At 39.7% G+C, this 15,576-nt stretch overlaps 1 protein-coding gene across 3 annotated transcripts in view; it reads right to left on the reverse strand.

Annotated features, from left to right (window-relative positions):
- Window positions 1–584: 584 nt before the first annotated feature.
- Window positions 585–15,576, reverse strand: part of CHN1 (chimerin 1) — a 200,456-nt gene continuing 185,464 nt past the window's right edge. For 2 of the 3 annotated variants that reach the window (XM_061185112.1, XM_061185131.1), the window contains 5 exons: window positions 13,757–13,930; window positions 12,648–12,725; window positions 9,141–9,278; window positions 2,815–2,920; window positions 586–1,388 (listed from right to left, as the gene is read on the reverse strand). In XM_061185112.1, the coding sequence (XP_061041095.1) occupies window positions 1,217–1,388; window positions 2,815–2,920; window positions 9,141–9,278; window positions 12,648–12,725; window positions 13,757–13,930 (668 nt within the window). In that variant the 3' untranslated portion in view covers window positions 586–1,216. Of the gene's footprint in view, window positions 1,389–2,814; window positions 2,921–9,140; window positions 9,279–12,647; window positions 12,726–13,756; window positions 13,931–15,576 lie in introns of all 3 variants that reach the window. The other variant, XM_061185121.1, reaches the window with a different exon arrangement.

Below are 15,576 nucleotides of genomic sequence, written 5' to 3' on the forward strand. Positions count from 1 at the left end.
AGCTCAAAGCCATGTGGGTGGCTAGTGACAGTATCAGGCCCATTGCCTGGGTTTCCGGGCCTCGTGTTGTGCGCAGAACACCCTTCCCTAGTTGTCAGGTTGCTACCTGAGATTCCTCCCAGGCAATGCGGTCAGCTCAACTGCACGTCAACATCATGCATCTCTGACAAACCCCCGAGTGTTCAGAAAAGTCATTCTTTTTAGTTAGCCCTTTTTCTTTTTCTGATGGCTCTAGAAGGAACTCCTGCCTGCCCTCCCCACTGCCCCAAAAAGTTGAGAAACTATTCTAGATTTTTGCCAGAGTATGCAAGAAGAAACATAAATTCAATGAATGGGTATTCTATTTCTAAGCAGTTTTAAATTATATTTTTAGGGGCTCAACGCAAAACTTTCAACAGTAAACAAAAGAGGTGAGAGGGTGCACTCAGTATTAAATAAATGGCCAAACACATTTTTCCAAATACTCTCAGTCATGAGAAAAAAGTGAGCTATCAATATTTTTGATTTCTAAAAGCCAAATTTAATAAATTAATAACTGCATGCCAGATAAAAACACAAAATTACAACTGAAAACCAATAATAATTTAACAGAAAATGCTCTGTGTTGTACTTTTTTATTGGTAGAGATAACTTACTAAAGTAACAAATCTGAAAACACATTTTGCTTTTGCTGGAAAGAAAGTACTATGCTAGAGAAGAACTAAGAGAAACCAGAAATAAAGCATTTGAGAAAAGCAGGCATATGTTATAGTCTATGGCGATGCGGCAGCCAGAGGTGCTGGTTTCTCCATTTGTGTGCATGTTTATGGAAGCATCAGAAACCAGTGACGCAGGACCCAAAAGCAAAGTCACGACAGAGTTACTCTGTGAAACATGCTGCACTACAACCGCAGGCGACCCAGGACAAGGGGTGGCGCAGGCTTGGGTCTCCTTTGTATGGGGTTCCCTTGCCAAACAGGGGGCTAATCATGCACTAGCTTGAGTTTCTCTTAACATGATAAACACCCAGGACTACTAGAACTGGAAAGCATGTGTTCACTGTTTTACAAGGACAGCGGAGCAGTGCTATGAACACAATGGGAAGTTCCTTCATTTTAATCTGGTTATATGCCCAAACTTCTAACCAAGACATAATTCAGCTATAAGAGCCAATTAAATTACTATAAAACATTCCTTCATCTGTAAAACATTTCTTTTTTTCCTTCAAACTAAAAATTTAAAATAAAATGTCTTCGTTTTTGATAAGCAGCTCCACCACCAGTCTCTGATATCGTATATCGTTCAGGGCAGCCATGGCGTCTAGTTCTGGAGATCTCATGAGCGTTGGGCCGAAAACAATCCCAAGGTTCTCTGCATTCATCAGATTCTCCTTTTCGTGGAGGGTCACTCTGAAACATACAAGGAAGGGAGGGTGACTTCACGTAGGCTACGGGGGTCTTTGGCGTGCTGAAGCACTAAAACAAAAGATTCACAGTAAAGGTTTGTGCCCACTGATCAGCTCTTTCGCTCGGTTATTTCTCTGCACTTCTCCTTAACTTCAAAGTACTGACCTTCCTTAAGGTAAATGATGTTAGTAAATAATTTAAACTTCTGGTGATCACTGGAGCTGAAGCCTGAGTTGATGTGCTGGGCTGTGTGGAGTCGGTTCTATCTGTGGATTCGCCTGCCATAGCCTAGAGCTGCAGGGGTGGGTTTGTACACAGGGAGGGGACCGGGTCATCCGGATAATTCCATCAGCTCTCCCTCCACTTTGGCAAGATCTTGTTTCCTATAGAGCATTTTTGCAAGTTGAATGGTTTATTGAGTAGTTAGGGAGAGAGTGGTAGCGATATTAACAGGAAATGGCTCAAGCTAAGCAACCTCGTCAGGGAGTGTAAGTATTTCTTTTTACTGCTACAGCAAAGGCACAGAGACTATAATTTGAGAGTTATTCCTTTGTTTTAGTGTGGAGTTCTTAACTGCATCCACATACACAGCAAACTTGAATTTACAAGTGAAGCATATTAAAAAAAGTTTTAACTCATGGTGCTTTTAAGGAGGGAAACCATGTAAATCCTTAAAAGCACCGTGAGTTAAATATTCACTTCTGGGTAACTCGCACCTAAAGGCATACAAAATAGATGTCAAGTTCTGCTGGGTTTTTTTGTTTCTGATTGGTACTATATTTGGAAATCCTAAAACCACTAAAACTTGGTCATATAATTTTAAAAACCTTGCTTCAACTGGGAGAGATGGAGGGTGACCAAGCAGGGAAATAAAGCTATATCACCATCAATCACTTTAAAACATTCAACCAGAAGTAACTGAAATATTTTATTTTCCATTCTTCTCTTTACTCCTTACTTTACTCCATCACTTTTTACAGCAGGTTTCAATGTTGGCAACATTAACTCAATAATCTAAAATGCCAAGTCTGAAGTGCCTATTTTGGAGCAAGACATAAGTGAGCTTCCTTGCAAGTTGCTTCGTTCTTGCTTTATTATACTAATGCTAGTGTCTTTACAGCTGCAACCTTTTCCCTTTCCACAAAAATTAATGCATGTTCTTGGCAGAATACTGGTATTTCTAACATATTTGGAACATATACTTGAACTGCGAATACCTTTATGTCGGAATCAAGCCCGCATTCAGTATTGTAGTGCATTTTTTTTAGCATTCCTTCTCAATGTGTGCGATTTCACACAAGAAGACAAGATACCTATGTATTTATTCATTCATTCAATAGATCATTTGTCCTTTCTTTCACCTTTGCTTTCATTTGATTCTTAACATTTGGATGTGGTACAAATATAAGCGTCCGAGTTGGGAACTTGCCTCTTTAGATGTGCCATGAGATACCGGAGGGTTTCGCAGTGAGCGGGCGGCAGCAGTTTCAGTGCTTCATGAAGGGTTTCTAATTGCTCATCGGGATCCATAATTTCTACAGTAGCAAGATGAATACCAAGGAGAGAAACTTTAATAGACAACTGGTAAAAATGGCCCATTTAATTCTATTCTTGTGGTGATCTTCTAAAACTGACAAAAAGTGCTTTCTCACAGGTCCTTGCCCACAGCTTTGGAAAATATTTTTAAGGTTCAAGTCTCAGATTTCCAAAAGTTTAGTGTCAATGTGGCAATATCATTTACTTGGACTTTTGGGGAGAGCACCCAGTGTTTTCACTTGAGGGTCCTAAAGTCTGATAAATATGAAAATTAGATATTGGATATATAGGATGTAACTATAAAAAATTCAGACACATAAACGTATGCAAGGATAAAAACTTATATATTCAAATAAGGTCATCTTAGAACATTACAGACATACTGAAACAATGTTGCACTGTTCAAAATATTTTGAAAATCTCCTTTCAGCAATGGTATACAAGCGATGCCAGCCCAGTGCCCACTGCAACCCCTGCCAAAGTTTTATTAATTGACATTCATGCTTTTTTCTTTATAGACCAAGAAATGTATCATCCAATATTTACTTCCTTTATTCATTAGACTTACTTTTAAATTATTTTGTTATATAAAAAAGTCAATTCTACCCTCAAAGCACAATTCTTCTACTTAAGATATTCAGAAGAATGCAATACAGACTTTGAAGGCAATTCCAAACGTTCTGAGTGACAACAGGATCCCTGAAATAAATGTGACTCTTACAAAGGTGTAAACTTTGAGGGGGACAATCTTGATTTGGATATTTTAGTTCTGTTTTGGCCAAAAAACCACATTCCTTTGAGGTCACAGACTGCGTTTAATTCATCAATCACTTCCATATTCAGAAACAATAGACATCTTCGGAATTTCATGCTCTCAAAAAGAGGACCATAGCACATTCCTGCTTCTAACCAAACGTCAAGAAGATGGGGTGCCTTTAAACGCTGGGCTTCAGGGCAATTGCCTTTAAGTGTTGGTTAGCAGCCTTGAAATGCTGGAAGGCCGTATCTGACCAGAATACAACATTTAAGACACAAGACCAAGAATCCTACTCTTTCTAACTTATAAAACAAACCAACTCAACGGCAATGTACTGGAGTCAGGTAAAAACTGATATAAGATGAAAGTGAAAAGTTCCTAGCATTGGCAGAGCAGATGTGATAAATTTCAGAATGTGAACAGCGACTGAAGCTTTTTAATTCAAAGAAACTTTGGCCATTTTACAGTTTCTGCCCAAAGCTTCCCCAGAGTTCTTGGTCCATTTCTTAGCAATAAAGAATGTATTATTTGCCTTTAGCTATGATAAATAATGCATAGTCTTTGAATCATGGGGCTTTAAGGTTCAAGGTGCCAATTCATAACAGCAATAACATCTCAGATACTGAAATCCAATCATTTAATTTCTATAACGAACAGAAGAAAATTCCATTTACTATAGAAAACTACTATTTAGTTTTTACTTAGCTATAGTTTTTATGATTGGACTAATTAATTTGAAACTACAGTATTCTGGAAATTGAAAAAAGAGTAACTTAGTTTCCTTTTCACTTCTATAGTTAATCTTTATAAGGAGACTCTTGAGATAGTGTGAAATTAAGCACAGTGTAGGTGGCCTAGCAAAGAAACAAAATTCCCCGTTCACAGAGAGCTTACTTTACACTGGAGGCAACAGACAATAAATATTCTATCTTACAGTTTATACTAGATTAGAATGAGCGCTACGCAGAAAACAGCAGGATAAGAAACACCGGGAGGGCTGCGAGGGTGCAATATTACATGGGATGGTCAGGAAAGGCCTTCATGAGAAAGAAAGTCTCGTGTACAGACTTTGAGGGAGGGAGGGAATGAAACCCATGGAGATCTGGGTGAAGATGGTTCCAGGCAGAGGGACATCCGTGCAGTGGTTCCGAGGGGAGAGTGTGCCTGTAATGTCTGAAGAGAAGCGAGGAGCCAAGTGTGGCTGCAGGAGACTGAGCAGAGAGGAGTAGACGGGGGTGAGGTCAGAGACGTAACAGGGCACTTTATCACGGCAGGTGCTGCGGGCTAGTCTAAGAACACGGCATTTACGGAGAGAAATGGGAAGGTTCTGCATGAGGGAGGGTCAGGATCTGACATACACTTTTCACAGTATTGCTCCTCTGGCTGCCACATGGGAAACAGGCTATGGAAGGGCAAGAGTGAAAACAGAAAGACCACTCTGGTCATGATTACAAAAATCCAGGTGAGGAATGACACTCGTTTAGACCAGGTGGTGGCAGTGAAGGTGGTAAGAAGTTGCTGGATTCTGGGTATATTTTGAGGGTAGAGTCCAGAGGGTTTCTTGATGAGGGATGTATGAAAAAGAGAATAATCAAGAATGAGCCAAGGTTTGGGCTTGGGCAATTGGAAGGATGGAGCCTCAATCAACTGAGATGGGGAAGATCACGGATGGAGGAGGTCTGCGGGGAAGATCAAGAGTTCTGTTTGAGATGTCTTTCAGGCGTCCAAGTGAACGTGCTGACTGTGGATTGATCTGGGGTTTACGGAGAGGTCCAGACTGGAGATATAAATTTGGGAACATATGACAAAATGCATTTGAATATATGGATGTTAAATTGACAAAAATTCTCCCCTGGAGTTCATTTCTCTTTTTTCCCCACTTAGAAGAGTCTTGCCCATGATCAGTTCTTCAGAGAACACAAATCTTTAGCCTTAAGGAAACCACAGCATAATTTAAGAGCGAGACAGACATAGTGGAATGTACTCTGAGATGAATGGCCACCAACAGTTGTTCAAGTATACGAAAGGCTTGCATGTGGGAGAGGGTGATACTGGCACCACCACCAATGGGAGGGAGTTAAAAGCAGGCAGATTTCCCTGCGCATCTGTCAGTGGACATCCGTCCACCAGCCGACGGGCCGCCTAGAGAAGCAGTGATCTTGCAGTTACAGGGTATTTAAGAAAGAATGTGTTGTAGAAGGAAGTCCAGTTATGTGACCCCTTAGAGTATCTAAAAACTCTAAGATTCTACGGTTCTTAATATAAAATTATGTTTACTCAGCAAATATTTTTGAGCACCTATTACGTGACTGGGCACTGAGGGAAAACAAACAGGAGAGGACCCCTGCCTCTGAGGAAGTTACAGTCTACTAGGGAAGACCAGACATGACTATAACTTTGGCAGGAAGGAACAAGGCTGTGAAAGAAGCCCAGCGAAGCGCGATGGGAATCCAGGGGAGAAAGGCGGCCTATGGCTGCGAGGTCCAGGGAAGGTCTGGAGGATTTGGGGATGTGGACATTGTGAGAGCAGGAAACAAGCACTCTGAACCTGCATCAGATCTAGTTACAAGCTCTTTGAAAGAATGTATTGTCTAATTCTTTACAGAGAAACTCAAATACAAGAAGAATAAAACTTAGCCAAGCAAAAGGGGTGAATCAGTGGCAGAGCTGAGGGGAAACTCGGCAAGCTACCAGGCTTCTCTTCAGGACATTTTAAGTTGCTGAGGACAAAGAACTCTGGGTTTTCTCTCTGAGTTGATCTGACTCGCTCAGGGTTACACACTGACTGAGTCATGTAGCTTTTCTAAGATCTTCTGGGAAGAGCTCTTAGACTCCTTGGCCAGAGGAAGGTTTCTCCATTCAGTCTGACCAGGAGCTCAACTGTGGCAGTGCTGTTTTCACGGTGGTTGGGAAGCCTCCGTGCACACTGGGTTATTGAGCATGGCCTGTGAGAAGCATCTGTCTTCTGGGCCTTTGTATTGTAGGGTACCAATTTCTTCACTGGGGAGAGGGAATGAGGAAGAAGTGCTGGGTAGAACAAGGCTTCTAGGTGGTTCATAAGTGAGTTTCCAGGGGATTATGAAGCTCTTCAAGATTTTGGTTGGGATGCCCTGGCCTCCTCCACCCTTGAATCCTTTTTATCATTTCCTGCCACCACTCCCTTCCAGCTTTCACCCAACAGCTTCTCCGAGGGAGGCTGCAAGAGCAGAGCTCAAACAGCTTTTGCAGGAGAAAGCTTTAACACAAACTCTGATTTTTTTGTTGGCAAGGGCTGCTAATAAATGCCAGACACCTGAGACCTGAAAAACACGGCCCCAGTTGTTTTAGTGGCTGAGATACAAAAAGCTCATCGGGAGGGGTGAGCTAGCCCTGTCCTTTGTTTGGAAAGGGTTCCGCCCTCCGCTCCTGTCTTCCTCCTCCGTTTAAGCCTTTTGTACCCTGTTCCATCAGGCGAGCCAGGCTGTGTGTAGAGTGGAGACAGCACGGCTTTGACAGATGTGGGTTTGAATGCCAGGGCCACCTCCTCTCACCACGTGACCCTGGACAACTTACTTATACCTGTAACATCTCATTTCTTCTAAAACAACATCATGGGTGTAAAGTGCCTAGCACCATTCCTGACACCTAGTATATGCTCTGTAAATCTTAGCTTCACTCATCTTCCTTATCTGCTTATACAGGTAAGAGAATGGCTGTATCTATGCATCTAAAGAATAAAACAGACTCTACTACTAGGAAAGACATGTTACAAGGACACAATGTTCCACAAACTCTTTGATATCAGTATCAAACACGTACAGTAAACGTTTATATTGTGTGTATTATGCCAGGGTTTTTGATGTCACACATCAAAACAGTTTTACAGTAGAAGGAAATGGAATTTCTACCTTGATTTAGGAAAGTTTCTCTCTTACGATGTGCTTTCAAGAGCTCTCTGAGGTGTGACATAAGGGGGCTTGCTGATTTCACACAGGAGGGCTGTTTCAGACACAAACCCAAGAACAGTGACAAATGCTTTGGAAGAATAATAAAGAGGGGAGATTGTCCTCAGCAACTCAGGTGGGTGTGGGGAAAGAAGGTGAGGTAGTTTGGGGGTGTGGGGCAGAAGGGCTTAAAATCCATAAGGAGTGCTTAGATTTTTCTTCTAAGTAGATAAAGGGGTTGTGTAGCGTTCAGACCCGGGGTTTGAATCCTGGCTCTGTCCTGTGCTAACCGGATGCCCTTGGGGTAGCCACAGAGCTAGCTGAGTTTCAATTTTACTAGCAAGCAACACAGGGGCAGGAACACCATCCAGTGGAGCCCCCAGAGTTGTGCTGGGGGTCAGAGGAAACCGAGGTCTGAGCAGCCCTTCGTGATGCAGGTGTATGTCAAGTGCCTTCCAGGTTAGTGGCGATCTGACTTATCTCTCTGGGGAGGAAACCTCTGCCCCACCAAAGAAGAACCCGTAAGCTCCCTCAGACAATTTTCATGATCTGCCCTGAATCCCCAATTCCCATGCAAGAGATCTAGAGTCTTTTCAGGCTTCTAACATGAAAGTTTGTAAAAACCAGTGTAATTCTCACAGCTGTTCTCTACATGAGAGCTTGAGCTGACCCGCGAGAAATCAGGGCTCCATGGAACTAACCACAAAAATTCTCAACACAAGCTCTGAAGAGGAAACTGAAAGTTAGAACAAAGAAAGTTTGTACTTGTGAAATTTCAAAATCAGAAAGCAAATCAGTGTTACTAAGGAAGTGATGTTATTATTTAAAGATTAACACAGCATATGGTTTTTAAGAGAGAAAAGTAAATGACAGAAATAGCCTATCTTTTCTAAAAAATGGTAATGCCAACACTTAAAATCTGTTAAGAATTCCCTTCTTTAAAAAAACAAGTGTAAATTACAGGTATGATTTTTGCACCATAAATAAAATTTGGCAAATGAGCCTTTGCTTTTTCTCATTTTCATCTTAACTAGAACTTAAAAAATAACTTTTTGATCCAAAATAGTGCTCCTTAAAGTATAATCTATGAACCCGTGCCAGTTTGCAAACTGCTTATTAATGGCCTGTCACAGGATAAGGACAGAAATTGAGAGTAAGAATTTATATATTTTATAGCAATCTGACAGAGTAATCTTCATGCTTGCTGAATCTAATAACAAATAGTTGGTCTTGTTTTTTCAATTTTATTTTTCTAGTTATTTTTACCTTATTTTACAAAAGTACTGGTCCATATCTAGGAGAACTGGTATAAGCCATACTTTGGAAAATACATTGCAAAGATGCTTCTGATGGTAGAAGTCATAAATAACCTATGTTAGAAAAGAGTTCAAAATTCTTGTGAGTGTATTAGCGATGGAGAGAGGCCAGGGAGAAATATGTATTTCATAAAATGCATTCAAGATACTCAGCAGAAAAAACAGATGTGATTACCAAGAAGAGGCGATTGGTCAGGTTACAAATGCACGCCTTCATACTTACTGGCAGACTCTATAAACTTAGGGTAGGCGTCATATGTGATGAGTGGAATTGGTAAATCTCTGAAGTACAGTTTCAGTGCACCAGTGATAATGTTGATATCTTCATACATGTTCACAGAAATATCTGCTTTCTCACCATCTTTGAAGGATGTTAAAAGAAACAGAAGTAAATACCTGGATTCATAGCACTTTTAACAAATAACATTTTTGTATACTGTTTTTAAAGATTAGCAATGCTTCAGTTTTTAACATCAAATTCACTGTGCTGAAATATATATATATGTTTTTTTTCTGTGAAAGACAATCTATTTTTTTGAATTTTATATTCTGAAGTTACTTATTTTTCTATGTTTAATGATGGAGGGGAAAAGTAGGAGATGACTGAGGTTAACAGAAATATTTTTAAATTTCATGAGTACTTGAGAATTCCTAGGGGAATAATGTGGGGTTACTTTTTTTCCTTTTTAAAATAAACATAGAGAATGTGAAAAATAACAACTGAGGTTCTCCCAACTTACAAAAGACCCAGCACAAGAGGCCACCTTTGATTCACCCCAGGTTCCCACACCTAACGTTAGATCTTGCCTGAGCCCTGGGGGTAGGAGAGGTAGTGAGAAGTGAAAAAGCAAAACAAAACTTCAGAGTGTTGAGATAACAAGAGAAAAAATTATAAAATAGAGGAAATTTTAGAGTTGCTGGGCCTTGCGACTCTCAAGCAAAGCTGGCCTTCTTTCAGGGTGGCCCCTTCTGCCCTCCCCTGCACTTAGTACTTTGTTAAAACAGCTGAATTTTCATCTACTAAAGACTTAATTAGTGTCTACTCTGAGCTAGATGTTATACTAGATTTCTTTTATTCCACTTAGCTTATGAAAGATTTTTAATGATTAAAAAGCAGCCTCTTATATTTGGTAGTGTATATATGTCCATGCCACTCTCTCACTTTGTCCCAGCTTACCCTTCCCCCTCCCTATGTCCTCAAGTCCATTCTCTACGTCTGAGTCTTTATTCCTCTCCTGCCCCTAGGTTCTTCAGAACCATTTTTTTTTTTTATTCCATATATATGTGTAAGCATACGGTATTTGTTTTTCTCTTTCTGACTTACTTCACTCTCTATGACAGTATCTGGGTCCATCCACCTCACTACCAATAACTCAATTTCATTTCTTTTTATGGCTGAGTAATATTCCACTGTATATATGTGCCACATCTTCTTTATCCATTCATCTGTCGATGGACACTTAGGTTGCTTCCATGCCCTGGCTATTGTAAACAGAGCTGCAATGAACATTGTGGTGCATGACTCTTCTTGAATTATGGTTTTCTCAGGGTATATGCCCAAAAGTGGGATTGCTGGGTCGTATGGTAGTTCTATTTTTAGTTTTTTAAGGAACCTCCATACTGTTCTCCATAGTGGCTGTATCAATATACACTACCAAACGTAAAATAAATAGCTAGTGGGAAGCAGATGCACAGCACAGGGAGATCAGCTTGGTGCTTTGGGTCCATCTAGAGAGATGGGGTAGGGAGGGTGGGAGGGAGACGCAAGAGGGAGGGGATATGGGGATATATGTATATGTATAGCTGATTCACTTTGTTATACAGCAGAAACTAACACACCATTGTAAAACAATTATACTCCAATAAAGATGTTAAAAAAAAAAAAGCAAACACGTATTCAAAAATAAAATAAACAATGATAAATGTCAAAAAAAAAAAAAAAGCAGCCTCTTTCCTACACAGCTATTAGAATGGCTAGAATCCAGAACACTGATAACGCCAAATGCTGGCAAGGATGTGGAGCCACAGGAACTCTCTTTGGTTGCTGGTGGGAATGCAAAGTGGAACTGCCACTTCAGAAGACAGACAGGTTCTTGCAAAGCTAAACAACCGCTTACCATATAATCCAGAAATCACACTCCTTGGTATTTACCCAAAGGAGTTGAAAACTTTTGTCCACACAAAAACCTGCACACAAATGTTTATAGCAGCTTTATTCATAATTGCCAAAAAAAATGGAAGCAAGATGGTCTTTCAATAAGTGAACAGAGAAACTGTGGTACATTCAGACAAAGGAATATTATTCAGCGATAAAAATAAATGAGCTCTCAAGCCATGAAAAGACACGGAGGAACTTTAAATACGCATTGCCAAGTAAAAGAAGCTGGCCTGAAAAAATTACATACTGTATGATTCCAACTATATGATATTCTGGAAAAGGCAAAGCTATGGAGTCAGTAAAAAGATCAGTGGTTGCCAGGAGTTCAGGGGAGGAAGGGAAAGAAGAACAGATAGAGCGTAGGGATTTTTATGGCAGTGAAAGTTCTGTATGACACTGTGATGGTGGATACATGACGTTATGCATTTGCCAAAAACCACAGAACTGTACAACATAAAAAGTGAACTTTAATGTAAACTATTGACTTTAGTCAATAACAAGGTATCAATGTTGGCTCATCAATTACAACAGATGTACTGTATGAATGAGAGATGTTAACAGAGGAAACTATGGGCGGGGGCAGGAGAGGAGGGATTATATGGAAAATCTCCCATGGCCAGTGGCTGGGAATGGACATGCTCAGTTGCTACCTTTCAGAGAAAAAGAAATGCCTAACATTCAATCTGGCGTAGATTCAGGGTTGTTCCTGATGCCATTACTTCACCTCATTTTCTTCAATCTTATCAAATATGTGGGCTGACCTAGATTTCCTCCTACTGGGTTAGTAATAATATCTCATTTATATTGTCTTCTGTCTCTGTTGGCTGTAAGAGGTCTGTGATGGGAGAGGAGTGTAATGGAACTAGAAATATGTACTTGCAAAGGAAGGAGGCTCTTTACGATCACAACTCCTATTCTGTTTCACTTCCTGTATTCAAGTTTACAGTTCCTTGGTACCACCTATTCCAGTGCTCAAAACAAAGACAAACTGGAGAACCATGGCAACAAACCTTAATTTAAATGTTAGTTAAAAGAAAAGAAGTCCCACTGAGCTTTTCTTTGGCTGGGTCCTTCCTCCCACAGTGGGAGGTCTGATGCCAGAAGGTCCCCAGCTCCTCTCAGATTCCTGCCCTGACACAAGCTCAAACTTTGATAACGAGATGCCGGGGAGGCATGCACTGCAGGCAGAGTTAGGTGGGCCACCACAAACCTGGAAAATCTGAGATCTGCAATGACTTAGATTCTCTCCCTTACCATCCACCTCCACTGTTTTCTCCATGGTTCTTGGTAAATTTAACTGCTAAGTATACATTTTGGTGAACGTGGACCAGCCTTGGATACTCAAATGTTGGTAATACAGTTAAATTTTATGCTTATTTCTCACCCTGAAATTTAACAGTTTAATACTTACAACTAATACAAAAAATAATAAAAATTATAAGCTAAGTCTTTTCATTTGGCATAATAATCATTAATGATTTAGAAAAATAATGGAAAGAATAACATAAGAAATTGTGCCTTTTTTGGCAGAGAATTATTGTCCTAAGTTAATGAACCTGCTGGAAAACACACCTCTGTCAAAAGCCATCTTGACATCTTCAATTAGGTCACTAAATCCTGAGACTCGGTACAGTCCTTCAGAATTAAGACCTGTAGAAATAAAGCAGGGAAGCTAATTAGTTTCTTTGGAATTATGCCGTTTATTCAAATTTTAACTTCTCATACTTTAGGCTGGGGAAGTAATGTGTCAGGAAGAATGATGAAATATACATGTTTAGAAACCTCTTCTCACTTTTCTCCTAAAATAAAACCATTTCACTCACAGTTCTTTAAAGTTTTAAAAAAATTTTTTTTATTTATTTATTTTTGGCTGTGTTGGGTCTTCACTTCTGTGAGGGCTTTCTCTAGTTGCGGCAAGCGGGGGCCACTCTTCATCGCGGTGCGCGGGCCTCTCACCATCGCGGCCTCTCTTGTTGCGGAGCACAGGCTCCAGACACGCAGGCTCAGTAGTTGTGGCTCATGGGCCTAGTTGCTCCGCGGCATGTGGGATCTTCCCAGACCAGGGCTCGAACCCGTGTCCCCTGCATTAGCAGGCAGATTCTCAACCACTGCGCCACCAGGGAAGCCCCTCACAGTTCTTTAATTCTGACCTACTGTCACTTGAATATCTGTAATTTGGCTCATCATTTTGTCTAACTAGATCAAATACCTTAGGTATTAAGGGAAATTATTTCATCACCCCCCTTACACCATAAATTCTTTTACATAACGGAAGACTAAGATAAACTGTATTAATAGGCATATAGCAGTTTTTCCCAAGTGGCAAAGAATAATTAGGGTGCATGCCGTTCTGGTTTTTGGTTTTTTGGCCTAGGATAGTTTTAAACAGAGCATTTATACCTTTGCTTTTTGGACCTAAGAAAAAATATAAAAACTGAAAAATGAATTGGTACCTACATATCAACTTTTACAGACAGGAAGCATCAACCATAAATATATTTTAAGTATATTTCTTATAACTGGTTAAATGTACCTTGAAATCATGCTGGTTAATTACCTGTTAACTGATTTCAGACTTTCAGATCATTTGTTATCTGAAATCATTCCCCCTAAACTTGCAGAAGAAAACCTGGTTATGCAGTGAGTTACGACTGCTCTGAACCTTGCTGGAAACGCCTCACCTCGAGATTCAATCTCCCTGATGCACATGTCCACCACCATGGGCCGCTTAGTGATGTGGGCTTTCACGAGTGTTGTCAGGTCACAACTGTACACCTTCTTGACATGTTTCAAGTCTGGCTTACAGTCATTTGGGACCATCTTGGAACACTGCTTATGAACATTCAAACCACAATCTAAAGAATAAAGAAAGGAAAAGTTCATTATTATTTTCAGAATTTTGAGCATTCTGGAGTGTTTATTTTGGCAAGACACTCCAACTTGAATTAGGTTTAAAAAGGGACTAGCTTCCAGCCTGCAGAGTGGGGGAAACATTCTTCTCATTCTTTAGGAAAATTCTGATTTTAAGTTAGAAGACTAGAATTCTAGCTCATGTTCTGTCATTTACTTGCTGTATGATCTCAGGAGAATACCAACCCAGGCCAAACAAAATTAGTAAGTGTTCAATTAAATGTCTACAAAATGTAATATTACACCAACTAGCCAACTAAAAATTTAAAGTTCCATTTCTTTAAAGTTATATAAGAAATTATATTCAATGTGGATATAACTGCATTTTAATAAATCTGATACGAGGTGGAATTGAACCTCCAAAAGTAAGAGTATCCCAGGGCCCTCTTAAATTGATGCTGCTCATATTTGTATCTACTCCTAACTCTTTATATATATGTATAAGATAATGAATATAGAATACATCTAGTAGCTAAAAATAGCCACAGTTATTATTTGTTACGACTATTATCAACAGCTTACTAATGCCAAGCACTATTCCAAGTGCTTTACATTATTTACACAAAACTCTATAAACCAGGTACTTTTATTCTTCTCTTTCATAAACCTGATGAAACCAAGCATGTACGTGTTAAGTAACTTACCCACGGCATTTAGTACATTTGAGCTGAAATTCAAGCCTACAAAGATCGTAGAGTCCACGATTTGAACACCTATACCATATTGCCTCTACTGAAGTTGTTCCTTCGCTTTGTCATTTTATTGGGTTATAGCTTCTAAGATGCCAGAACCCAAATATTGTCTAGTTAATATTTTGAGATATTTTATTTTCCACAAGAAGAGCACAATGGCATTTTAGAAGAAATAGAGAGGAATACAAATATTTTGCTAAATTGGACCTAAGAGACACGGACCATATCTGAATAATTTAACTAAAAATAAATGTCACCTTTATGTTTGCTTAAAATATTACCCATTTGTTTTTAAGTTCATGAAAACTTGATGCTGACCTCTCATAAATCCAATCCAACTGGGGTACACACAATTTATAGCCAGGTCTTAATGGATTTGAAAACCATACAGTATCACGACCACTGTCTGTGGTCCTTGGGCAAGCTTCAGTTTTGCTTGCTGTTTGGGCAGAAAGGGGAGCATAACATTTACCTCACAGAATTGTTATGAGAATTAATAAGCCAATGCATTCAAGGTGATTTGCATATTATAAAATGTTAGACAAATACTGATGATGATCATCATCATTATTATGACTTTTGGTAAAGCTGAAATCTAGTTATATATATGGCAGTAACAGTTAACAAAGACAAGGAAAATTAGCCAAAACTTATAAATAGAATTGTTCTTTCATTAAATATGTAGACATTACCAACTTGAAAAAAGAACTTAAGGCTTGTGGTGACTCTAAGGGAAGAAGTCATGTGTACTGAGCACCTCCCATGTGCAAAAACAGGCTAGGTGTAGAGGGAAGCTGAGTCTTTGAACATGTGTGTGTAAGTGAACAGCACTGGCGATGGCACAGCCCATGCTAATAGTGTCCAAACACTGTCATCACTAAAGAAGAACAGGTGCTTCT

Source organism: Eubalaena glacialis, chromosome 1 (genome assembly GCF_028564815.1).
Source record: "Eubalaena glacialis isolate mEubGla1 chromosome 1, mEubGla1.1.hap2.+ XY, whole genome shotgun sequence".
Taxonomy (NCBI): Eukaryota; Metazoa; Chordata; class Mammalia; order Artiodactyla; family Balaenidae; genus Eubalaena; species Eubalaena glacialis.